Raw genomic sequence first — 27,419 nt, 5'->3', positions numbered from 1 at the left:
GAACCGCTGTTGCTCAGAGCTCAAACTCTTGAGCGAGCTCTTAACCAACTGTGCCACTCGGCCGGCCCTTGCTGGGCTTGGTTTTTAAAGAGCCACTAACAAAGGAGATAGTTTAATGGGCACAAGCCAAGGTTGAAGCTCTTTAAAAAAATTTTTTTTTATTTTCAAGATTTTATTGGGGAATTGGGGGAGGGAACAGCGTTGGGGAATTGGGGAAGGGGAACAGACAAGTTGATGTCGTTTTGTTCTTCAGTCTAGTTGTGGAGGACATTGCTTCACTGGCCCATGTTGGTATTATCATTGCATTCTTCCCCGGGTGAGGCAACTGGTCGCTGGCCACTGGACGGCCTCTCATGCTGGCTGCCGGCCGCTCACGGTAGCCTACGGCAGCCCACTGCAGCCTATGCTGTTGCTGGTGACTCACGGCAGCCCAGCTCCAGGTCAAGCTGTTGTTCACCATCTTAGCTGTAGAGGGCGCAGTGTCACTGGCCCATGTGGGATCCCAACCAGAGGCCCTGTTATTTAGAGCTCATGCTCCCAAGCCAGCTCTTAACCAACGAGCCACACAGCCAGCCCTTGATGCTCTTTTATAGAAGGGCAAATTATACTCTCTACAGAATGTGAAAAAAGAATCAATGCCATGTCCTTTCCAGAGGCCCCTTTTGTTGCTTCCTTCCTACCACACGTCACCTCCTGGGCCATTACTAAGTGCAATACTCCGTTTCCCACTCGCTAAGTCTCACTAACGGTTCTCGAATGGCACTCCAGGTGGTCTGACAGGGACAGGAGAGATACTTTTGTTGTTGTTGGAGCAGGAAGCCTACTTGTAAGCTCAGGCCTACAGAATCCTAACCTGGAGAGGAAAGAACACTATTAATGGGCTCATGATAAATGGAAGCCGTGTACTAGGACAGATAATGCAGCCCACGTCTATCAATGCGTACAGGCTGCCTCCTTCTACCAAGTTCAACCTGGACAAGAGGACTTGAGCAAGTCAGGAAGAAGGTTTTGTCAGCCCTTCTCAGGTCTCTCCCTCCAGACAACTGACAGTAGAGCAGTGAGGCACGCCTGTGACCTTCACAAAGAGGCCAGAACAGCACTGGGTAAGGGAGAGGGGAAGAACACACCAAGTGTGTGCACACATAAGTGATACGACACACAACTGTTCTGTCCCGGCCACTTCCTGTTTTCAGCAGTATGACAGAGTGTTACACTTTGATGGCTAGAGCAAGGTGTGGACTGACCAAACCCCTGGATGGCCAGGGGGCACCCCAGTCAGTAGCCACCCAACTTCCTCCTCAACACGGAAAGTACAGACGAATGAGACTGGAAACTAAATGGCACGATCTCACTTCCACTTCACCACACCCAGGTGAGTGTCCATGGGCAGGTCACTTAGGGTGCTCTGAGCCTGTTTCCTGAGCTTACAGCGAGAAACTAAACTAAACATCTATGCACTCTCACCACATGGCTTTCTGTATGACCAGGGGAACTGTTTATTTGCTACAGTGCCTTATTATGTCACTAGCTCCTCCAACACACTTCTGAGAGGAAGAGCAAATATTGTCATTTTATGGAGAGTAAACAGCAGCTCAGAAAAGTTAAGAGACTTCCTTGTGGTCACAGAACTTGTAGGGGAATCAGACCCAAGTCTTCTGACTCTAAATCCAATTCTCATTCCACCACACCTTCTGCACTCCCACAGTTCATGTGACAGGACTTAATATGACAGCCAGCATAAAAGTTTCTGAAGGTATACACTGTAATTCCAGGCATCATGTTTTCTTTTTCACTGTATCAGTTAGGAGACTGCACTGCTTCCTACAATAAATACTTGTTTAATTTAACAAATGCATTATAGCACCTTGCAGTGGATTAGATGGTGGCCCCCCCCAACAGATAAATACATGTTCTAATACCGGGAACTTGTAACCATCTTTGGGGAAAGGGCCTTTGCAGATGTGCTTACATTAAGGATCTTGAGATGAGGAGATCAGCCTGAGTTTTCTTGGTGGACCCTAAATCTAACGACAAATGTCCTTATAAAAGACGCATGGAGAAGACAGAGAGGAGATACGAAGATAGAGCAAAAAGAGATGTGGCCACAGCCAAAGAATGCTGCCACCAACAACCACAGGCTGAAAGAGGCAAGGGACAGACTTCCCCAGAGCCCCGGAGGAAGCATGTCCTTACTAGAGCCTGGGCTTCTAGCTCCTAAAACTGTAAGAGAATAAATATGTTATTTTAAGTCACGAAGTTTGTGAAAGGGGAAGACATAAAGACTGAGAAACTCGCCCCACGTCACCAAGTGTGTAAACAGGGGAACTCAGCTCTAACGTGGGCACTCTGGCTCCAGTAACCAGAGATGGTGCCAGTAACCACAGTGCGTCCTGTGGATGAAGGTCTGGAGGAGGGGGTCTGGCCCTCTAAAGCAGACTATGTGATGCAAACTCTGCTGCCACTAAAGGGATGCATCAGTTATTCAGCCCACACCTGGCTCCAAACAGAACAATTCTCCCAACCAGCAGCTCAGAGGGCGTCCCAGCATTGGAACACTGACCATCAGGTGATACCCACCCAACACGCATTGGGATAAGCCCGCAGGCTCTTGCGTCAGGCCCAGCAGTGCCGTTCCCCAAGAAGCCTGCTCAGCAGCAGTGGCCCATTTACCTATTTCCCCATATCTTTATGGCAACAAGCTGGGATAGGGCAGCTTTAGCGTTTTCCAAGGCTAGGAGCCCAAAAGTTGAAAAAAAATCCTTTATTTCTCTTGCTGTAAATTCCAAAGCCTTCCGAAAAATGAAATTCTTTTTTCTATCCTCCTGTCACAAACAGGTCAATAAAGCCAGTGGGATACGGGTGCTCATGGCACAGAGGAAAATGGCTCCTTGGGAAAGGTGGCAGCAAAAGGGACGGACTAGAGGAAAAATAGTTTACTTCTGCTCATGGGATCTTACACAGACATTTCTCAGGAAAGCAGAGAGCACGAAGAGTGAGTGATGTCCCTGTGCCATCCAAAGTTACTGCTGTCACATGCTATACGACTCACAGTGCTGTTGTGCCTATGGCAGTGGATTGAGAGGACAGGGGGGAGACAGAGTGTCCGAGTCTGGGCTGCCATTAGCCAGGCAAGGACAGTTCTCTCTCTTAGGTTCTTAGGAAGACTGTAAGATAGAAAGGGCCCAGTTTGAAGATTAGAAAACGAAGTCTCAGAGAGGCTACATAATTTGGCTCCCAGTCACAAGGAACAAAGACTGAATTGAGATTCAAACCCAGGTCTGTCTGACCTGAGGCCCACTCTCTTCCTTTACACCACCCTGCCTCAAAGGAGTATCTCTCTCCTTGGAAAAGCTGACTTTTAAGGATCAAATTTAAAATGGTGTAGAATTTAAGAGGACTGGGAAGACTACAAATCAATGTCTTGTAAAGCAACCCCTATCCTTTTGAAATATAAACATTATTGTGGCTTTTCTGGTGTCTGATACAGGTCTTACCATTTTTAAATGGATGACAATGTCTGAACGCATTTCTATTAATTCTTACTAAACATGAAGAAGTCCAGCCCATATGGACCTGAAATGCACAGGAGCAGGCCTTACCAAACAACATAAAAAGTGTGCATGTATACTTTCCATTTAAAAAATAAATTCAGGTATTTCCTTCCCAAGTAGAGAGGGGGGTGAGAGAGAGCTATGGCTTCAAAACAGCAGTATCAAAGCGTAAACTGGTGGGAATCTGACCTACATACAAGCGTTTTTTGTTTTTTTTTAAAACAGCAGGTACCTGAAGCCAAAAAAATGGAAAGGTTTGCTAAAATTAGGTTTAGCCTAGTGGAAAAACCCCTCACACTCTCAGGTTTATTAGCTCTTTTACTAAAGTGTTACACCCATCATGCCTAATGAAATATCATTTAAGGATTTCGTTTTTATTTTTTAGGATGGAAAAGACAGGTGGGAAAAGAACGTGAAACTAGTAAAGGGAATTCTTGAGCACATTTCATTGCTCCGTTTCTAACGGTCCACAGCGCGTGCTTGGCTGAGTCCCCGGAGAACGGAAATCACACAATCGGGCCCAGTGAGGGGAAGCCCAGGCTCCCGAGGCTGCTCCTTGCACAGCAGCTTCCAGGGGCGCCTGCCACAGCCGCTCTTTGTTGAGGACTGAGCCCTCACTGTTCTCTCTGTGAGGGTAACCTGCTACTCCGGAAGTGGCTCGGTAACCTTGTTATCACATGATGCCAGGAGGACTAGAGGCAGCACAGATAAGAAAACCTGCCTGGTGTGATGAGCTAGCTAGCCCTTCTCCGTTTTCAGCGTGAAGCTGTGAGTCTGGTGTGTGGGCTGGCAAGTGACAACTGGCTGTAATCCTTTCCTCAGTGCTATTTCCCACGGGCAGGGTTGTGTAAGAGGGTCTACTTTGGGGGCTTAAAAGCCATGTGCCCAATGCCTTGGTTAACTTTCCCTGAACAACCAATATTTTACTAAGTGACGCAAAATGTCCTAGTTGTATCGTTAACACATCATTTCTATCATGTCTGAGTGTTCACCAAATCGGATCAATTCCTATATTGTATTTAGGCACTTCTAAAAATCCCTATACATTAATAATAAGGAAACCATGAAGCTATTTAAACCAGCATGTCCTTTTCCCTCTGCTTTTCATACAGACACACATACACAAAGGCTTCCCTACTGCAGGCAGCTTACTCATGACTACTCCACAGAGTGCCTCTCCTACTACCAATGCCTGGGGGAGGGCAGAGCTTCCACAGCACTCACACCAGATCTGTGTCATTTCCTTTTGACTCAACCCACTGATACATAGTAATCATCCTTTAAACCTGTGCCCAGGCCCCCAGAGGACTGAGTACCTCACCTTAAGGAGATCCCCAGTAGTTAGGGGTGCCCCCCTTGCTCGAGTAAGCAGCACAGTCAGAAGCACCTTAGCAAGCAGCAGCTGCCACTCAGGCCACTCTGCTTCTTGGTTCCCCACATGCTCTCATGGACACTGCAGCCAGGGTGTGGCCAAGGGATGCTATGTGTGCGCTCAAGAACTGGATGCTGGGCCGGCCGAGTGGCGCGATGGTTAAGAACTGGCTTGGGACGCCAGAGGGCCCCGGTTCGGATCCCACATATGAGGGCCAGTGACACTGCCCTCCACAGCTAAGATGCTGAACAACAGCTCAACCTGGAGCTGGGCTGCCGTGAATCGCCGGCGACGGCATAGGCTGCAGTCCCTGTGGCAGTGGGTTGCCATGGGCTACCGTGTGTGGCCAGCAGCCAGCGTGAGTGGCCAGCAGCCGCAGTGAGCGGCCGTCCAGAAGCCGGCGACTGATCTGTCTCGCCAGAGACGAGCGCAATGATGGTGCCAACTTGGGCCAGTGAAGCAACGTCCTCCACAACTAGACTGAAGAACAAAACAACAACAACTTGTCTTTTTCCCATCCTCCAATTCCCCAATAAAAAATCTTTAAAAAAAAAAAAAAGAACTGGATGCTATAGTGACTATTCATCTTGTGCAATCTGGAATGGGAGCCTTACAGGGAGAACTAGTAAGGTTTTAAATCGGGAATCACTCCATGAAATCACACTGTTTTACAATGGAAATGAAAAGATGAAATGCAGTGCTCTTTTATGAAGATCAACAAAACCTAAGGGTGGTATGAAGGTGGCTGTGGCCTCCCTCCAGTTTCCAGTTGCCGAACATCCACTGGAAACCTTCTACTTACTACAGGTACTTTCTTTGCCTTTTTGTTTGGTAGCAACTTGGGATGCTTCATTAGAGATGGGGACAAAATCTACGAAAAGCTGGAGTTCCCAGGTGAGCCAGGAATAAGACCAAATAACAAAAGAGCTGAAGGAAAGAGAGTAGCATACAGACCAGTCCTCTCTACACAAAATTCTAAGCCTCCGAATGAATTAAGGGGTGAAGGGGACATGGGGGGCGGACTGCAGAGGTTCAAATTAAATAAGAGTAATGAGGTGTCAGTTTGTATGAGCCGCTCTGGAACCCGGGCCTATATGCATGTGACAGCCTGACAGTCACAACACCGAGTTGCTATTTTAATGGGCTCTACACAAACTGATGGCCAGTTTTGTGGAGAAAAGATTATTTATCTACATAATCACATAAACTATAAAGTCACAGAGCTGCACAAATTAACCACTCAGTGATAAATTTGTCTTGACCTTCTCAACAATTCTCCAATCTCGCTGGCTTTCAGAGGCTGCTTTCCCCCTTCCTTCACATACTATAAAGTCTGGCTAAATACCAAAAGCTAGCCAACGGACCTGGGTGAACCTGCGAACTTTTCTAGAACTTAGGAAACATTCGCTGGAAGGACAATAGTCATATTTCCTTACCTGCCCTGATTAGAATAGCTCCTTTGGCTGATCTCTAGAACAGGTGTGCTAAACTCACCTGTTACAACCAGCTTTTTTGAACTGGTAATATTAAGGCAACTTTTAACTAATTTAAGGGTTTAATTTATTGTTGTTGTTAGTTTTAATCTCTAACACACCCGATTTCATTTTACATTCAAGCTCCAAAGCAACCCCACAAAAGGAGCAATTATGAAAAATGATTACCTAGTTGCTGAAGCTTTCACACCCTGCTGGCACGGGCATGCTGGGAAAACCAGGCAGCATCTGCTAATGTGAACACATACACGTCCTGGGACCCATTCCAGGCTCACACCAAAGTCCACTCCTCAGGGGCACACAAACAGAAATGTATACCTCTGCCCACCAGACACACACGTTCACAGCAGCACTTACTCATCGTAATAACTGAAATGATAATGGGAGCGTAGACTCGGAAATCGTGGTGGGGCCCCACAGCGGAACATGGGGAGCCAACAGAAGGCGAAGCACCCCCAACAATGTGGATGCGCCTCACACACACGCTGTGGCGTGAAAGAAGTCAGACACAAACAAAACTTACTGGGTGAACCTATCAGGTAGCATTCAAAAGCAGCCCAACCAGTCTGTGGTGGTTGAGAGGTGGCTGAGGTCAGGACAGGGAGAAAGGAGATGACAGTAGGAGGGGGCTTCTGGGTATTGGTTACACAGGTATATTCTCTTGTTAAAACTCACCAGGCTACATTAGTTGTGATCCATAGTTTTCCATATGTACATTACAGTTCAAAAAAAAATAAGACAAGACAGTCTCTCGTCACAGATTAAAAAAAATACTGTCATACATATAGTGATCCTTTTCTTTACAAATTCACTTAAGCCTATTTCTATGTGCAGGTAAAAGGAGAAAAATTACCTCTTTCTATTCTAAAGGCTATTTTTATGAACTCTAGTTTTCTGGCATGGCCTCACTAAGAGAACAATTGTATCTGAGTCTCTCTGTCCTCCTGTCCTCCGTCATGGTGGCAGTGTTGGCATACTGCTTTGGAATGAGATGGGGCCCAGTACAGGTCCTGCTCCACTATGCAGCAAGACCATGCATGTGGCCTGGTCACGCGTCAGTTCTTCAACTGTGGTGAAGACTATGAGAACGAAGTGAAACATGTGGGTGATGGGCCTGGCCTGCAGACACCTACTCTCACCAGGATGTAACTCAGGGAACAGGTAGAAGCACCGCTCTCCCATCTTTTATAAGCTACATGCAAATGCTGGAGCTACTGACAAGTTCTCTGTGAACAGTGACTGCACATGATGATGCTTTAAGCCACCAAGAACCAAATGTCAAGCAGCTACACTGACCTTCCTCTTAAATTTATCCTGATAGTTTTAGGCACTAAATTTCTAAAATAATTACTGTTACTGGAAGGTTACTTTATGATCTTCACTCTGTTAGGCATTCGCATCTTTTGAAAGCTTAACTTGGAAGAAAATTAGATCTCATACAAAGAATTTAAGATCCACTCAAGCAGACAGAGGGAAGGACTGAGGGAGAGAGTATCCTGTGAACACGGCAGACTTCTAAGACTATATCTACAAACATCACTTAGATCAAGTGGCAAGTCTAATGACAGCAGTAAATTCCACAATTGCAATTTAATAGTTTTATGTGTATGTGTGTGTGAAAATCAATGCTTCCCAAAGTCAACCCAGCCCCCCATTTTTGGGTAAAGTCAATAAAAACTAATACTTAAAACACATTTTGGGTTGTGAATTAAAGATTTATGTTGATAACACAAGTTGTCAGATCATAGATTTTGAAGTTGTGGCTTCTTTAGGCAATCATGCCTGGTTATTTCCACAAGGGTACTTAGAAAATCTGTCATTTGAGGAGCTCAGGCCAACTGACATTAGTCATGCTGGGACCTTCTCACGCTCCCAAGGGCCTCTCTGTATTTATCTTAGCCCACCTCTGTATGCCTTGGCCTAAGAACCTATACCCCACCCTAGGAAGCACAACCCTTGGCTCATTCTAGGCACTTGGCTCCTTACTATAGAGCAATTATAAAAATCTTATAGGATGACTGTTACTAGAGCAATAAAATATACAGCACACACCCATACATACTGCCGTATAAAAAGGGAAAGAGCGTGTGGGGGAGGGAAGCTGGAATTAAAGGTACATTTTAGTTTTAATGATGTTGGTAGTTAAGTTTGAAAGAATTGTGAGTTCAACTTTCCAGGTGGTTAAAATGTGGTGAATACTGTCAATTTGAAAGGGCTCCCACATGCTAAAGATAGGACAAAACGCAGAGAAAACAAACCAACCAGCTTTGGAGATGAGAGTGGGACAGGGGGTAGTAACTGATAAATATTCTATAACTGAGAAAGAAAAAATGATGCATTTATATTGCTTTTCTGTAAGAACTGATTTCCAGGATAACAACATGATTGATGAAGTTGTTTTTTATTTATTTTTAAATAAAAGAATCACTGCTAATAAACTCAAGAGAAATGTTAAGTAAATAAGCACAGAAGGAATACTACTTAGAAATCTTGCCATTTTGCAATGCCTGATGCAATAAGTGATCTAGAGAGCTTTCTCAGTGGCAGGTAAATAAAACCTTGGGTGAGGGCTGGTGGGGAACTCTGCAATGAATGGATCAGACCAGCAACACCAGGACCACTATCCAATCTCAGTATCACAAGAGAGGCAGCTGACTGTACAGGACAAATGGCTGCCCCACAAAAAATGAGCCTGAGTCTGACAAAATATCCAGAGCAATCCTCTGGTTTATGGGAGATGTGTGGGAGAAAAGGGGAACACGGACAGGTGCAATGACAACACGTACCCTGAGTGGTCAGCTGGACACAGACACAGGTGGAAAACCCTGGTTCTTTCAACACATGAATGGTATTAAAAACAGAAGGAAAAAAAGGAGGGGGCATTGTTAACACATTAAAATAGATTTAAGAGAACTATCAGCAAATGAAGCTTGTGGACCTTATTTGAATACTGATTCAACCCAATGAAGCATTCAAAGACGTTTAACTAATGCTATTAAGAACTAGGGTCACTTCTGTTGGGTGTAATGATAGGAGGTTATCTTAAAGAATAAGATTTCCATTGGTTAGAGATACATTTTGAAGTCTATCTCTCACCCCAAAGCGAGGAGGAAAAGATAAAGTACTGATAATTTTATGCAATAGGTACTGGGGGATTATTATACTATTCTCTCTACTTTTGTCTACAGTTGAATGGTTCCATAATAAAAAGCTAAAAATGGCAAAGGTAATGGTTGTGGAAGCTGGGACATAAGAGTTCACTGTACTATTCTTTGTGTGTGTCTATCTTTGAAAATGTTTAAGTTAAAAAAAAAAAAAGTGTAGACAATCCAACAGTGAATATTTAAGGAAGTCTGGGATATACTGTCCATTCAGAGGCCAACCTACCCAAGGAAGGGCATCATGCCAAGAGGATTCTGGAAGGAGAACACGGCAGGCATTATGTGGGGATGGCAATAAAACCAGCTCTCATTTGCCTACCATTTCCTGGATGACAATGGAAATTCTGAACAGTCCTAGTCACCGGTGGTGTGTCAGCCCCTCTGACGCTTGGTGCCACAGGGATGGCCCAGCCTCCTCTGTGAGCAGGGTCTTCTCTTACCTGGCTGAGGTGGGTGAGGTGGCGGCATCTGGTGATGCATCAGAGGGTAAGGAGGGGGCTGCTGATGAGGCATCATGCCGGGGTGCCCTGCTGCTCCCAGCGGCGCCAGGCCCGGTCCTGAGTGCTGATGTGCCTGCGGAGGGTTCTGCCCGTGCTGTTGCTGTTCCATTTGCTGGCGGGCTCGCAATTCCGCGTACTTCAGCTGTTCCATGTGGAAGTTCTGGCGTTCAGTAAGCAACTGCTGCCTCTGTTGTTCTAACTGTTAAGAGGAGGAAGGGGAAGAGAAATGACGCCAGGAAAGGGTCTCAGGAATGGATGATAAACAAGATCTCTACCCGATGCCTGAACACCCGACCTCATCACTGTTACACAGACACCCCGCCTCCTGCAACACCTGCTGAGAGAAAAGGCGTTCTTTCTTGAGTAGCGTGTTTCCACCTGGACACCTGTTATTGGGGTCAAGGTCTTCTCTGTGTTAAGCATAATGTCTGCCTTTCCTTGTGACCTTCACCCAGTAGGACTATTGTTCTCTGGGCCTGCTCAGGACACACATAATCCTCTGTTTGGCCTTCAGATACCTAAAAAGTTTCCATGACTGCCTCCATCTTCCCCAGGTAAAACAGCCTCTCCTGTCCTTACAGTGGTCCCTCAGATGCTAGTGTTTGAAGTTCATTCAATATTCCCAGGCGCTCTGTTCTGGATGTGATCCTTTTGGGTTACTATTTCAGAATGTGACACCAGAATTAAATCTTCTGGATGAGTAGATGTGGCCTTAGCTCAAACGATATACATTTTTCTATATGGAACTTTGGCAATGCCACTATAAATTTTAGCTTTGAAGTACCCAAAATTATACTGGGTGACACACTCACAGTATATTTTAGATGTCTAAATAAAAATCTGCATGAATCTTGGTTTGAATATAAGCATTTCAATATTCAAGATCATCTTTCTAAAACCCAATTTAAAATACATAGAAAAAAGTTATTACATGTGCCATGAAATTCAGAAACCATATATGCCTGATAGGTCAAAGGAAGTCCACCTTACATGCTATTAAAATTAATTTAATTCAGGGTTGAAAAAGGAAATCAACTTGAAAAAGAAAAATCCAGAGTTCTGGAAGTAGTATAAAGAGCATAAGGAGGGTTAATAGATCTGTTTCTTTTCAATAATGTTCCATCTCCCACCACTTTTGATAACAAGGCCTGAGTCACCTGAGGGCATTTTCTAGAACTGTGCTGTCTGACACAGCAGCCACAAGCCACAAAAGGCTCCCGACCACCTAAAATGAGATGTGCTGTGTCAAGTACACATTGAATTTTAAAGAGCATGAAAAAAAAGCAATTTTTCATATTGATTACATGCGGAAATAATAATAATTTGTATATACTGGACTTTTTAATGTGGCTATTGGAAAAGTTTAAATTACATATATGGCTCACACCATATTTCTGTTGGACAGCACTATTCCAAGGCATTTTAAGAGGTTAAGGAAATGTAAGATTTTAGCTTTCAGAAGCAGCCAGTTCTACAGATAAATACTATGAACTATCATTAGCAAAAACTAGGTGGAATATGCGTGAGAATTAGCCTAAGGGTCTGGGTTGTTAGCAGAGAGCTGCTTGGGGAGAAGTCTCTGTGAAACCGAGTGAGAAGCATCACTGGCTGTCAGGAACAGCAACAAGGCCATGTCCATGGACAGATGGGTGCGGGAACACAGGCCATGGGAACGGCGTGAGGACCCATGAGCAGGTGAGGAGGAGAAATGGAGAGAACAGATCGTAAGGCTTATGTCCTGGGTGACGGTTAGCTGGCTTTCGGTGTCTCTCTAGGAAGATGGAGATCTTCTGAAAGAAGGATCCTGTGAGCGGCTGAGGGTTACCAGTAGGGTGAAGACAGGATGCTACCATGATTCTAAAGGACTGGCATGGGCTCTTTTTTCTAGGGAGAGTGACCCCAAGAGGGTAAAGCCTGGCCCAGTTGAATTTCCTGCTTGCAGGATGAGTAGGGAGCTGCAAGATGTAAATAGCAAAAGAATCCTGTGAAGCCCAGCTCTGCAAGAAGGCTAATCAGTGAGATAATGCCAGTGAGAGGGCGAGTAATAACAAAGGGATTTAAAGATTCTGACTATAGGTCCTAGGTTTTGCTTTCTTCTAATCATTCTTTCTAGGAAATTTAGGCCTTTGTTGAGGTTAGGCTTTAAGAGGCTGCCAAAAAAGGACCTCCCACCTATGTTCTTGTTGAGCCACTACTGGTCTGCACAGTTTGGCTCGAGCCCTGCAGTTATGTAAGAACTATGCAATTTAGGTCAAGATCTGCTTTATAAAGAAGCTGCACTGTTACTGGAGGGAGATTTTGTCTCTGAAGAGAAATTTGAGTCTCTGCAATACCTATCTCACTGGCTTTTTTTTACCGAATCAGCCTTTCTTTGGGAGCTGACCTTACTATCAAGGTATTAACTTTGGGGAAAAAATATTGCCCAATTTTCCTTGTTTACAAATGAATTAACCTCAATTATATGGCTTTTTAATGGGCTTAATTTGTCATTTCAAAGCACAGAAGGTAATTAAAAGAAAATAATTAGAATTAAAAAGGATAAGTGATTAAACACACACACACACACACACACACCCTCCCCGTCCCCCCCAAAAGACAACCCAGTTTAAGCTTAAGCTCTGATGTGGGATGAACAGGTCCTGAGATGAGGGTAGGCTACCAGCTGGCTCCAGGAGGGCCACCTCTGCTCTGGGGCGCATGCAGCAGAATTATGGGCACGTCCCAGCCTCATTAGGCAAAAGAAACACCTCTCTTGTTGTGGTCACTACCTTATCATTATAAATCCACCTGAAGACTGCATTTGTGTTTGTGCTGATCAGAAGGATGTGAATTGGGAATTTTGGAGAAGAGTTTTAGAGTATTGAGCAAATTTTAAATGCACTTATGCAATGACCCAATGATTCTACATCTGGAAATCTAGCCTAGAAAACTGTAATGTATGTGTGTATAATGACAACCATTAAAGTATTTTTTGATGTACAGTTGTATCTAAATACATGGAGTAAAAAAGGCAAGTTGCAACAATATTTATAACATAATCACAATTATATTAAAAAAATTTGTGTCCATGCATAAACATGTTATATAAACACTAAAAATGTTCTTTCTAGAAGACACCAAATTATTAACACTGATTATTCCTAGGTATGAAATTGAGGGTAGGAGAGACTTAATTTATTCATTTATTTATTATTTAAAGGAAATTTTCATCACACATAGTATTTTTGTAATTAAACAAAATGCTAAAAACTGCCCAAGTTACATGCCACAGAAATCTTAATTTCTTCTCTCCCTTTTCCATTTCCTAGGACTACGGATAAAGTCCCAGTAGCTAACCCGAACAGTGTAAATTACTCCCGTAAATCGGGTGTGAATGAATCTGTTCACTTTCCTTCATGGCTCCAGTCTGGCTCTAGGGAGCCAGTTTCGTACAAAGCTGCCTGGCTGCTCTGAGGACATCCGCCGACTGCATTCAAACCTGCCCTCCTCTCCCCTTCACTCGTACAGTGTGTTTATGAAGCTAACGGGTCCAAGCGGAACCCAAGCACAACAGAGCTCTTTTCTACAGCAAGACCCCAAACGCAGACACAGCTGCAAGTGCAGCTGAAGTTCACACAAAGCTCTTCTCCCAGCTTCATTTGCATAAAGCATGGAGGAGGGGTGGGAAAGAGTAAAGGGATGGGGGGGTAGGGGGGTGGCACAAAATCCATCCACACCCCAAGGACTCAAGTATAGCTGAGACCTGAAGCCTCGATGACTTGGCCTCACAACTGAAGTAAATAATTACATCTGTCTTTGAAACGTTTGGTGTCAGTGACCAGACCTCCACTTAAGAAAAACTAAGTTCAAAACAGACACATTCATTCCTTCTTACACCTGTGGGAAAACAAAACATAGCCCGGCATGCTGCTTCCATGTGTGCTACCAGAAGCAGAAACATAAAAGCTGTTGTGACTGGTCACTCTGTCCTTGTCACAATGTGCTTGCTTCCTGAGGTCATGAGTCTTTTTGATTCAGGCCTAAACCTGCTACTGGGTACAGCTTTCTTAATCTCAAATAAAGCTACCCATAATGTAAACATGCACGTCTAACAATATATTCACTTATGTGACAGGTGGCACAGAGATGAGTTACTACAAATACGCAGAAAACAAAGTTAAATACAATTCTCCTGGGGCAGTATGACTTTCACTGTTTGGCTTTTTGTTCTTTCTTCCTGAATTTGTCATAAATTACAATGAACTTTTCTAAACCTACAGCCTATGTGTGAGGTTATCCTGTTAGTAATACCTTTAACCTAGCCAGAACTTGAGCATTAATTTTCACTTCCAACACCAGCGTTGTCTCACGTGGATTCCTTAATAGCCTCCTCACAGCATCCCCTTCTACCCTTGCCACTTTATAATTTATTCCCTACAACACAGCAGACAGACTGACCCCTGCTAAACTCTGCCAGTCCTCTGCATTTATTCACATTTTTACTGAATGCATACAATAGGCCTGCAATTATTCCACATGTGAATCAGAGGAAAATGAAAGGCCTCTGGACGGCTTACAGGGACTTCTGTGATTCAGTCACCATTACCTCTGGCTTTATCCTCTTACCCCCTCCGGCGTGTTTACCCTCCAGCCCACCCGCCTACTCCTTGGTTCCCAAACACGTCAGTCATGCCGCTGCCTTACAGGCTCTTATGTTGGCTTTTTTAGTGCTTAGAAATGCCTGCCCAACTGTCAGTTTCTCAATGAGGCCTACTCAGATGACATCATGTAAAACTGAATTCCTTCCTTTGTGTCTCAATCTCCCTTACCCAGCCTGTAACAGGGGTAAGTATAGATACGTGGTATCTATGTGTGCATACACATACACAGCACATAATACCTTCTAACATCCTTCATTAATTATTTAAGTTCTACCAAGGCAAAGACTTTGTTGGGTTTTATTCACCACTGTATTTTCCCGTATCTACATACCTAGACAAAGTAGGTGCTCAATAAATACTTGCCCAATGAAGAAATGAACTTAATCCATCACCTATGCCACAAAAGCCCTCAGCTCTGGGCAGGCGGACCCTGCAGTCTCCTCAGTAATCATGCCGTTCTCTTCGTTTCTGGATTTGGTCCTTCTTTTTTTTACAGCTCAGATTAGTCCCTCCTCTACTAGGAAGCCTTCCCTGATAATCTCAGCCAACCATGGCCTGCTCTCCTTTCCATTTCCACAGTCCCATGACCTCAGAGTATTTGGTCTCTGTGTCCAGTCTCATCCACCCTCTAACTTCCTTAAAGACAGCTCCAGGTTTCTCACAGCTTTGAGTTTCCCTGCACCTCTCGTGTCTAAAAGCATACAATCTCTACACCCAGTCAAATGACCTTCAGAGACTCAAGAGAATATTTAGTTCAGAAGCTATAAACTACTGGGTTGTCGGAAAAATCATGACGCATTTTTGCAACGAAAACCAGAAAAAATATGTCATGACTTTTCTGACAACCCAACAGATCAGCTCACAGATGCACTCTCATTGGCCTCTAAGTGGCAGGGCCCAGCCCACCAGTTCTCTCCAGGTGGCACCAGTCCCAATCGAGTCCGTGTGGAAACCTGCTCTCTTGACGGATGTGTGCTTCTGCCTGACACTGAAGGCTGCTAAGTGGGAGGACCCTGAGCTGTGAACCCAGTGCCAGCTCAGCATTGTCACCTAACTGGAGTCAATACTATTTATCATGTCACTTCCCTGAGACTCTGTACATAACTGCCTTCCTCCAATATTAGTACCTTATGAGAGGGCTGTAACAATAGCTACTGAGCTCTAATTACACCTGTATTCATAATGTCTTTAAAAGGTTAAAAATGTTTACAACTGTATTGTTAAATTACTAAATATTAAATACTCAAGAGAACATCTGATTTCAAGTCATTAGAGGAAAAAAGAAATTTCATATTTGAGTCTTAAGAATGTTAACAATTCTTAAGAATCTTACCTGCTTCTTAAAGTCTAAAAAAATATTTTTAAAATCTAATGCTATATAAGCAAAACCAATCGTTTAATTCAAGAAAAGTATGCCCTGAAGCTACTGTTCACGGGGTAAAGACGGGCAGGAGTGCACCTAAGGTGAGCTGAGGGTGTGTTGGGGCAGAAGAGCACGAGGCGGTGGGAAGGCTGCACTCTGCGCGGGCTCCATCACTTTCCAGTCTCAACTCTCCCGAGTCATAATAAGGAATGACAACACCTCGCATATCTCAGAGTCTCTAGGTTAAAATGAGATAAGAAAGGATCATTTCTTTATGAATTATAAAGTGCTAGATAAAAACATAGAGCTGAACAAGTATAGGTTTGAGACCTGGCCCTGTCATTTGTGAGCTGTGTCATCTGAGGTACACAATGCACCCTGTCCAAGGTCCAGTCTCTTCGTCCAAAGAAGGGTTAATAAAGACATGGCCTTATATTCCCCCCCAGCATTTCTGCTGGATTCTCGTCCAGGGAGACTCAAAGCAATCAGTATTTTCTTGCTAATGGATTTCTCATAGTTTTTCGGAGATTAAATAAGAAAACCCACATAAAGTGGTTGAGCACAGTGACTGGTCCAATAAATGTTTATAAAGCCAACAAAGGCTTACAATTATTAAGAATTTTCTACCTACTTGATTACTGATTTGCACGGAGAGGCATGTAACAGTCACCGAACACTTCCTATGTGTTCTAGGCACTGTACCAGGCACCGGCCACACTTCTCCCATTTAATGCTCACAAAAGTCCTGAGCGGAAATCATCGGGAGAAAAACAGCTGTGGCTTTGCCTGCCCACAGGGAAGGACAGGACGCCAATGCTGGGGTGGATAAAAACAGGTTATGTCTTAACTGGGTGAACGAGGGACACTTTCAAGTTCGTAGTCCTCTTTTTGGTTGTTGAGAGAGCAAGCCTCCAAACTGGCCCCCAGTGATTCTGCTTCCTAATATTTACATCTTCCAAACTGAAGCCTGTCCACCCCCGACATGACCCTGGATCCAGGGTTGGTCTCTGTGACCAAGAGAGTACAGGAGAAGTGAGGAGGGGATGCGGCTTCCAAGTACGCGTTGTACAGGACACTGTGGCTTCCATCTGGGGTGCTCTTTCATGCTCCTCTCTTTTCACTCATTCGGGGGGGGAAGCCTTTTCCAAAGTAGCACTATGGAAAGACCCACACGGCAAGGAATGGAAGTGTCCTGCCCGGAGCCACGTGAATAAGCTTAAAGGTATATTCTCCAGCCCCAGTTGAATCTTAAGAAGACCGCAACCTCATGACAGACCCTGAGTCTGAACCACTGAGCTAAGCTGCTCACACAATCCCAACCCTCAGAATACATGTGACATTCTGTTTTCAGTCAACAGGCTTTGGGGTAATTTTTCACGCTGCAATAAATAATTAATACAGATGTGCTACTGACATCCAGTGGCTAGGGTTAAGGGCTGTCCTGAACAAAGAATGTTCCTGTCCCAAATGCCAAGTAAGAAAAGGCAAGCCGACAACAAAGGATCTGAACAGAGCAACTGTGCAGTAGACAGGTTCAGGAGAATGTTTTCCCAAAATTTTCAGTCATATTGTTTTATTCAGACTATCCTGTAAAATGTTTCATGTGCTGATTAGAATTCAACAAAAAAAACCAAAACAGATTCAAGTAAGAAAAAGTCAGTGGAGTTATGTAATTTGAGATAAGTATTAAAAGTCCACAGCACAAGGGAAATTCTGGAGGGCCAAAGAGATGCGGAGCCATTACACAGCACCCCTGGGTGTCCAGGAATCAGTGGCGAGAACTGGGAGGGGCTTAGGGCTCTGCTATTCCAGGTGATGGCTCCATCGGGGAGGTTAAAAGAGTGGGGGAGGGCCAGCCGAGTGGCGCACTGGTTAAGACGTCCCTGAGCAGCAGGGCACTGGTTCGGATCCCACATGAGGGCCAGTGACAATGCCCTCTACAGCTAAGATGGTGAACAACAGCTCGACCTGGAGCTGGGCTGATGTGAGTTGCCGGCAACGGCGTAGGCTGCAGTGGGGTGGTAGTGGGCTCCTGTAAGCTACTGTGTGTGGCCAGCAGCCGGCGTGAGCCGCCAAGAGCCGCAGTGAGTGGCCGTCCAATGGCCGGCGACTGATCTGCCTCACCTGGGAAGAGCGCAATAATACTACCAACATGGGCCAGTGAAGCGACGTCCTCCACAACTAGACTGAAGAACAAAAGGACAGCAACTTGTCTGTTCCCCTTCCCTGATTCCCCAATGCTGTTCTCCTCCCCTAACTCCTCAATAAAATCTTTAAAGAAAAAAAAAAGTGGGAATACGTACTCCCCACCGTTCATACAGAGGAGAGGGAAGAAGATTGAGGGCCCAGGTCAGGTCCAAGGAAGGTTTGGTTAAATAGGATCACAGAAATACACCCCTAACTCAAGATGAGAGGAACTCCTACTTTCTGATATTTATATTGAAGAAGACAGGAAATCAAGAAAATAACTGAATCAGATAATAGATCCATACGGATTCTACTGTATTGATAACTAGGTAATAAAACAAGTCTAAGAGGGGAGAATGTGATCCCATCATGTATCTGGAAAGCTGAGTGGTCTAAGAAGCTGGTAATTGGATAATTAGTTTCAGAATGTAAACAGAGTTCCTTTTATTTATCATCACTCCTGATAATCCTTCTGAAAGGGCAAAACAAACACAAAAAAGGACAGAAGATAACCACAGAGACCAAGGGTGTCAGCTGCCATTGTCTCACCTAACTTGGCTTTTATGAAAGGTGGTCAGAGCTCAACCGCCCAAAAGCCACTATAAAGTCCCCGTACTCACAGCCTCTTTCTCTCTGTCCATGATTGTTTCCAGCTCCTCAAAATGCCGTAGTTTGATCTCCAGTTTCTTCATCTGTGTCTCAACCAGGAGGGCAACCAGAGACTTGATCTTTCTCTCTTCCACGGCAGCCAGGTGCTGAACATAAAAGATCATTCAAATTATTTGAACATCTGCTGAAAAAGGGTAACAAAATGCTGACGCTGCTATTCAAAGTGGGGATTATATGATTAAGAATGGTGCCCTAGGGCTGGCCGAGTGGCGCGATGGTTAAGAACTCGCTTGGGATGCCAGAGGGCCCCGGTTCGGATCCCACATATGAGGGCCAGTGACACTGCCCTCTACAGCTAAGATGCTGAACAACAGCTCAACCTGGAGCTGGGCTGCTGTGAGTCGCCGGCGACGGCGTGGGCTGCAGTCCCTATGGCAGTGGGTTGCCATGGGCTACCGTGTGTAGCCAGCAGCCAGCGTGAGCGGCCAGCAGCCGCTGTGAGCGGCCGTCCAGAAGCCGGCGACTGATCTGCCTCGCCCGGGAAGAGCGCAATGATGGTGCCAACTTGGGCCAGTGAAGCAACATCCTCCACAACTAGACTGAAGAACAAAACGACAGCAACTTGTCTGTCCCCTTCCCCCAATTCCCCAGCACTGTTCCCATCCCCCCGATTCACCAATAAAAATCTTTAAAAAAAAAAAGAATGGTGCCCTAGATGTTCCCTTTGTTATGTAACTACCAAACACTTATTTCAATTTAAAATGCCAACTGTCCCTGAATTTCTGGTCCTTACAGACATAAATCAGCTCTTTTAAAGGATTGAAGGAAAACCCTTCCTATGGTGAACGTCTCCCTTCAAAGTGCGACCAAGGAGGTGAGGCTGAATCAGAGCCCTGATGGGCAAAGAAGAGGACACAGGTGGCCTGGGGGGCACTTCCCCATTCACCGACCCTTCCCATCCCACCCTCTGTCCAGGGACAGGAAAACAGTGGTCCCCCTCAGCACCCAACCATTCAGATGAAAAGCCTCTGCCTTCTCTCTGGAGGGTGGAACTGTGTACGGAGAGGAGAGGTGAACAATATCCCACCCCTAGCTTGAGAAGAGGGTCCAGAGCAAGACAAAGAAATACAGGACAAGACAGGCAGCTACTCTGGAAGAAGGCCACTCGCTTGCCACAGAACTCATGATGAGCCCCACTCATGCTTCTTGCCCACTCAGCAGCACACAGAGGAAGATACCACATCACCCAGAGAAGACAAGGACCCCATTTTTGGCCAAGGCCCTGAATACCTGGCAAGGGACCAATCCCACCACCTCCAGACACCATCTAAGCACTTTTACCAATAAACGCCCAACACCACTTGGCATTCACTTTTATTAATCTGCTAAATGTTATGTGTTTATCTTGCTTCTACACAAGGTTCTGAGAACTAACATGGAGTGGTGATTTTTTTGATCTCTGCATTTCTTACAGAATTTAGAAGGAGTTACATGCAGGAGGGTTTTAATATAGGATTTTGGGAGCTAAATGGATAGGCAATACTTCAGAGTCTTACTTTCACTTTTATAGTTGAAAAAGAGAAATGTAGTCTTAAAGCAATGGACTCACTCATCTGCAGGTAGATTCAGAAGTGTATGTAAAGGTGATGATGAGATTTTATGTAAGACTACAGCTACTAATGATACGTTTGCATTTCTGAGATCCATCAATTACACCAAAAGTTTAAATAAAGATTGCAGGATTCTAAGCCTGCCATCAATGTACAGTGCAACACAATTGAGATTTCTGAATAAGAAATTTATGCACGTGATACAAAACTGCAAGTTGACAAGGAGGTGTCACATAAAAGGTGAGTCTCCCTTTCCTTACATTGCCTAGCCACAAGTTTCCCTCCTTTGGAGGAGACTGATGTTATCAGTTCCTATCTATTTTTCTAAGAATGGAACTCTGCTGGCTTTGGCAGAAAACGGTCTATTTTCTTGAGAATGATGCAGGAACTTCCCAAGTAGTATGAAATAAATATGCCAAAATATTTCCTCTCAGAACTGAAGATCATGAGATTTCAAATAGAAACAACCAAGTAACAAGACAATAAACATTAAAAAAAGACCCAAAGCAAGGAACAACTTTGGAAATTTAAGAACATGAGACAGAGTGAAAATTCTAAGTTTCCAGAAAGGCAAACAAATAAAGAAACGAGTTTACACACAAAAATTTAAATTGTATCAGACTTCTAAAAGATAAACCTAGGATTTTGAAGACAATGGTAAAATGCCATCCAAATTCTGAGGGATGATGTATTTCAATCTAGAATTTCAAGTACAGTAACTTACATAAATTAAGTGAGCTCAGAATAGACATTTTCGAAATCAAGGACTACAGTTTACTTCTTACACATGCTATTGAAGGATGTGCTCTGGTTAACTTAGTGTAAAACTAGAAAAAGATAGGGAAACGAAATCTAGAAGTCATAGATTCAACCTAAGAAAGAAACCCTAAGAGTGTGAGAGAGAGGGAGAGGGAGAGGAAGAGTGTGTGTGTGTGTGTGTGTGTGTGTGTGTGTGTGTGTGTGGCGTCGGTCCTCAACAGGCCATAAACAAATGGGACGAATGAAACAAGACTGGCAAGATGTTGGGTCCGGCCGAGTGGCGCATTGGTTAAGAGTTGGCTTGGGAGCGCGAGCTCTGAGCAGCAGGGCTGCCAGTTCAGCCAGTGACGCTGCACCCTCTACAGCTAAGATGGTGAACAACAGCTTGACCTGGAGCTGGGCTGCCATGAGTGGGCTGCAGTGGGCTGCCATGAGCCGCCATCCAATGGCCGGTGACCGACTGCCTCAGCCGGGAAGAGCACAATGATAATACTAACATGGGTCAGTGAAGCAACGTCCTCCACAACTAGACAGAAGAACAAAAGGACAGCAACTTGTCTGTTCCCCTTCCCCGATTCCCCAACACTGTTCCCCTCCCCTGATTTCCCAAAAAAGTCTTAAAAAAAAAGACTGGCAAGATGTTGATAAGCAACCTGGGTGGTGGGTACACAGAGTAAATATTCTGTTTTGCCTAGTTTTATACATATTCCAGTAGTTCCATAATACAATTGAAAAGGGGCTGGTGAGTGGGGGTCAACAGATGGTGTTGGGACAAATGATTATTCAAAGGCAAAATAATGAATTTGGATGCTACCTCACATCACACACAAAAATTCATGTCGATCACAAACCTAATACTAAAAAATTCTTAGAAGAAAACAACAGGAGTAAATCTAAATAATCTTCGGTTAAGTAAAAGGTTTTTTAGATGTGACACCAAAAGGACCAGTGATAAAAGAGATTGATAAGTTGGGCTTCATAAAAATGAAAAACATCTGTGCTTCAAAGGACACCATCAAGAAAAGTGAAAACACAGCCCACAGACTATGAGAAAATATTTGTAAATCGTATGTCTGATGAGACTCATACCTAGAGTATATAAAGAACTCCTATAACTCATGCCTACAGATGAAGTGATACTGGTAGAAACTTGAAGGACTTCAGACACAAGTTGACCACCTACTTCAAGACACTGGCAAATTTTGAAGATGCAGAGGATGGGAAACTAAGGGGTTATGTTTAAGGAAGAACAGAAATTCCTACAAACTCACTTTTGAGGCAATAAAGACAGCGTCAAAATCTCTATCAGAAGTTCTGGAAAGTCACACCGAGGAACAGGAGTGATCCAGGAAGATAATGACCAAACTGCCATCTACTGGGTCTGAAAGTCATTGACGCATGTTTGCGATAGATGGCACTAGTTCATTTTTGGAAGTACTAGAGTCGTTTGTATCTATGTTATTGCTACGTCATTTGACAGCTGACATTCTAGCTTCATTCTAAAAAAACATTGAGCAGTTGGGTTGAGTTTTGGAGATTTTACAACAAGTTGAAGATGGAAGACCAAACTGTGCATTTTTGCCATATTTTACTGTTTTAATTCCATGAAGGGAAGAACACGCGCCAAGCTTGTGAAAAGTTGCATCACGTTTACGGTGACAAGAACGTCAGTACCAACTATGGTTCACGAAATTCCATGCTGGTGATACTGATCTCAACGACGCTCCTCAGTCAGGGAGGCCCACTGAGGTTGATGACAACAAAGTAAAGGCATTGATCGAGTCAAACCCACATTACACGACACGAGAGCTTGAGCTTCATAAACATTGAATATCCATCATTCAAGCGTTCACGGCTACCTGAAGAAGCTGGGATACATAAACAAGCTTGGTATTTGGGTTCCGCATGAACTCAAAGAAGTTCATTTGATGGCGTGTATAAACATCTGCAATATGCTCATTAAACGTGAGGAAAACGATTCTTTTTTGAAGTGACTGATAACTGGTGATAAGAAGTGGATTGTTTACAACAACGTGGTGGGCAAACGGTCTTGGTCTCAACGTGATGATTCGCCTCAAATGACATCGAAAGCAGACATTCATCAGAGAAAGGTTATGCTCTCAGAGTGGTGGGATTTTAAAGGTGCCGTGTTTTTCAAGCTCCTACCAAGGAGCCAAACAATCAATTTGAATGTGTACTGTTGGCAATTGGAGAGTTTGAATGAATCCATCATCCAGAAACATCCAGAGCTTGTTAATTGTAAAGGAGCTGTGTTCCATCGCGACAACATGAGACCACACACAAGTTGATCACCCATCAAAACTTATTGGAGCTTGGATGGGATGTGTTGCCACACGTACCATACTCGCCTAGCCTTGAGCCATCAGACTTCCATTTGTTTCGCTCTCTTCAAAACTCCTTGCGTGGTATAACGTTCAATTCAGATGAGGCTGTAAATCAGCACCTTGTTCAGTTTTTTGCAAATAAAGATAAGTCCTTCTATGAACGAGGAATTATGAAGCTCATAGAAAGGTGGCAAAAGGTTATCAAACAAAATGGGCAATATATCATTGATTGATCTTCAATCTTTATATAAATAAATGACCTTAGAAAAAGACAAAATATGTCATGACTTTTCTGAAGACCCAATAGCTTCAACTCAGTCCTCCCCCTTTTCAATTCTGTTACCACCACAGGGGAGGGCTGAATCGTACACAGAGAATACATTACCACCAGGCGCATCTAAACTTTATTTTTTTAAGAGGATATTAAGCCATTTATTGGTTACAAATGATAATGGATGATAAACAAGCTTCATTCCCATCTAAAATTTTATCTGGTATCATAATTCAATTTAGATATATTGCCTAGGAGGTACCAACAATCATTAATAACCAAACAAACACCATGACTCTGCTTGGGTGACCCGTTTAATGGTGAATTCCAGATCACAACAGTAACTGTCGACTGAACTACACCAATGTTTCTGAAGACAGTGTTTCTGCACCCAAGCAGGTTGTAAATAAATTTCAAATGGAGCCTGGCATCACCCTCAAGGAATTCTACCTTCACACTGTTGGGGTAATTTACCAAGATGGGTTCAGAGTAGACTAACTTTACACAGAACATTTTTAAAAAGACACACTTACTCAACGTCATGATCAGACTATTACTACATTTAGCAATAAACAGCATAGGTGCCAAAACCAAAAAACAAAAAAAACCTACATTAAAAACCTTTGTTGGAATGCTTTACACTTTCCACAGACAGAAACTAAAACAACTTCTTATTAGTCATAAATACAGTCCTCGAGTTTTTTGCCCACACACATGAGTATTGTCTAAAACGTGTCTTCTTTGTAGCAGCTAGGCCCTGCCACCACTGTGCTTGGCTGAGTGCACAATCTGTTGTAACTTGTGGCTTCCCAGTCACTTCTCTGGCTCTCCTCTCCTGCTAAGCTTTATTTCCTGGCAATAATTAAAACCTTCTGCCACTGCCACAGCTACTGCTGCTGCTGGAACCACCATAGCCACCATGGTTTCGTGGTTTGGTCAAGTATTGGCCTCCATAGGGGCCAGAGCTTCTGCCTCCAAAGTTACTTCCTTTCTTGGGTCCAAAAATTGAAGACTGATTGTTGTAACTGCCCAAATCACTGTAGCTTCTGCCACCTCCAAAATTGCTTCCATCACGACCAAATCCATCATAGCCATCCCTACTGCCACCATATGCTCCACCACCACGACTGCCACCTTGACCACTGAAGTTTCCTCCATGACCAAAGCTGTCATTCCCACCACACCACCTCCTCGACCATCACTGAAGTTTCCAGAACGACTTTGACCTCTGGCTGGATGAAGCACTAGCCACCTCTTGCTTAGACAGGGCTTTCCTTACTTCACAGTTGTGGCCATTCATAGTGTGGTATTTTTGAATGACAATCTTGTCTGCAGAGTCAAGGTCATCAAGGGTTACAAAAGCAAAGCCTCTCTTCTCGCCACTGCCTCCGTCAGTCAGATGTCAATCACTTCAATTTTCCATACTGTTCAAACTCATCTCTTAGGTGATGTTCTTCAGTGTCTTCTTTAATACCACCACCAAAAATCTCTGTCACAGTGAAGTGGGCACTTCTCTTGAGACAGGCCTCTTTGGTCCTACAACTGTTCATCCACCTGTGTAGCCCTGCCTTCATGGCTGCATCCACCCTCTCCTCGGTGGCACAGGTGACAAGCCCAAAGCCTTGGAGCATGTGGTGTTTGGATCTCATCACCACACAGCCTGGGAGTGTTCCCCATTGCTCGGAATGGCTCCTCTGACTCTCATCAGTTGTTTCAAAGCTGAAACCTCAGATGAAGAGCATCCGCAGCTGTTCGGGCTCTTTGGGAGACTGACAGACATGATGACCGCGGGAGGTGAGACTTTAACAATGCTTACTCACAGCATCCACCAACAGAAAGCTCAACTTTTATACATCTGGCATTCAATCAAAAAAGCAGCTCAACAGATGGCACAGACACTGGACTTAGCAGGCAAGAACTTTAAAATAAGTTAAGATCACCATTTTGAGAAGATGTAGAAAAATATGGGTAAGAGAATTTCAACAGATTTAGAAAACATATGAGGTCGGACAATTAAGTTCTTGAACTCATCCTGGAAAAAGTGCTACATATCTCAATGGTGAACATCATTACGGTCACCTTTGAAGTACTCCCCTTGGGAAGCTATGTGCTGATGTCAGCACCTAGTCCACCCTTCAAAGCAATTTTGGAACTCTTTTTCTGGAATGGTCATAAGAGCTGTTGTAGTATTACCCTTGATGTCCTGAATGTCATCAAAATGTCTTCCTATCAATATTTCCTTTCTCTTCAGGTAAAAAAAAGAAACCATTGGGGGCCAGATCAGGAGAGTAGGGAGGGTGTTCCAATACAGTTATTTGTTTACGGGCTAAAAACTCCCTCACAGACAGTGCCGTGTGAACTGGTGCATCATCGTGATGCAAGAGACATGAATTGTTGGTGAAAAGTTCAGGTCATCTAACTTTTTCATGCAGCCTTTTCAGCACTTCCAAATAGTAACCTTGGTGAACTGTTTGTCTAGCCGATACAAATTCATAATGAATAATCCCTCTGATATCAAAAAAGGTTAACATCATTGCAAACTTAATTCAGACCTTGTATAATACATGTATGTAAGAATAAACATATACCTGATTTGAGTATATGACTAAAAAATATAATACATGAAATAATAACTCAATCATTAGGTTTAAAAGTAGAAGACTTGACTAGCAAACTGATAGTTCAACAAAAAATATTCAAACTGCACTAGAGTGAAAAGAATAAAAATGAAAACCAGAACCAAGCATAAGAGACCTGGGACACAAGCAAAAAGTAGAATATTTATGTAAATGGAATCACAGGGGAGGATAGAAAATGAAGTAGAAGGAACATTTAAAGAGGTAATGGGTGAGAATTTCCCAAAACAGATGAAACAAATCAACTGAGATTCAAAATTAACCAACCCCAAAGAGACAATTAAAAAAAATATGTATTTATCAAGGTCTAACACAGAGTACTGAAAACAAACTAGATAACCTTAAAAGTAACCAAGAAAAAAAAAAGAGCACTTTACACCTTCAATTACCTCCAATGACACAATAGGATTACAGCTGGCTTATTCACAATTACAGTGGAAAATGGCATGGCGTTTTTCAAAATGAAAAAACAAAAACAAAAAAACCCTGCCAACTTTGAATTCTACACCTACTGAAAATACATTTCAAAAATGAAGATGAATGGCCGGCCGAGTGGTGTGTTAGTTAAGAGCTGGTTGGGACACCAGGTCTGAGCAGCAGGGCCCTGGTTCGGATCTCACATGAGGGCCAGTGACACTGCCCTCTACAGCTAAGATGGTGAACAACAGCTCAACCTGGAGCTGGGCTGCTGTGAGTGGTCAGCGACAGCACAGGCTGCAGCCCCTGTTGCAGTGGGCTGTCATAAGCTACCGTGTGTGGCCGGCAGCCAGTGTGAGCGGCCGGCAGCTGTTGTGAACTGCCAAGAGCCGCTGTGAGCGGCTGTCCAGAGGCCAGCGACCCATCTGCCTCATCCAGGAAGAGTGCAATGATAATACCAACATGGACCAGTGAAGCGACGTCCTCCACAACTAGACTGAAGAAC

The 27,419-nt window shown here is 44.0% G+C and overlaps 1 protein-coding gene across 2 annotated transcripts in view; it reads right to left on the bottom strand.

Annotated features, from left to right (window-relative positions):
- Positions 1–27,419, bottom strand: part of SMARCC1 (SWI/SNF related BAF chromatin remodeling complex subunit C1) — a 151,021-nt gene that overhangs the window by 6,480 nt on the left and 117,122 nt on the right. For both annotated transcript variants that reach the window (XM_019632499.1, XM_019632493.1), the window contains exons 24-25: positions 18,888–19,022; positions 10,018–10,276 (exon numbers count right to left, since the gene is read on the bottom strand). In XM_019632499.1, coding sequence (XP_019488044.1) covers positions 10,018–10,276; positions 18,888–19,022 — 394 coding nt within the window. The remainder of the gene's footprint in view (positions 1–10,017; positions 10,277–18,887; positions 19,023–27,419) is intronic.

Source organism: Hipposideros armiger, unplaced genomic scaffold (assembly GCF_001890085.2).
Source record: "Hipposideros armiger isolate ML-2016 unplaced genomic scaffold, ASM189008v1 scaffold_18, whole genome shotgun sequence".
In the NCBI taxonomy this organism is placed as follows: Eukaryota; Metazoa; Chordata; class Mammalia; order Chiroptera; family Hipposideridae; genus Hipposideros; species Hipposideros armiger.
Note: the sequence above shows the minus strand (reverse complement) of the source record. Positions and strands in the feature narration are given on the sequence as shown.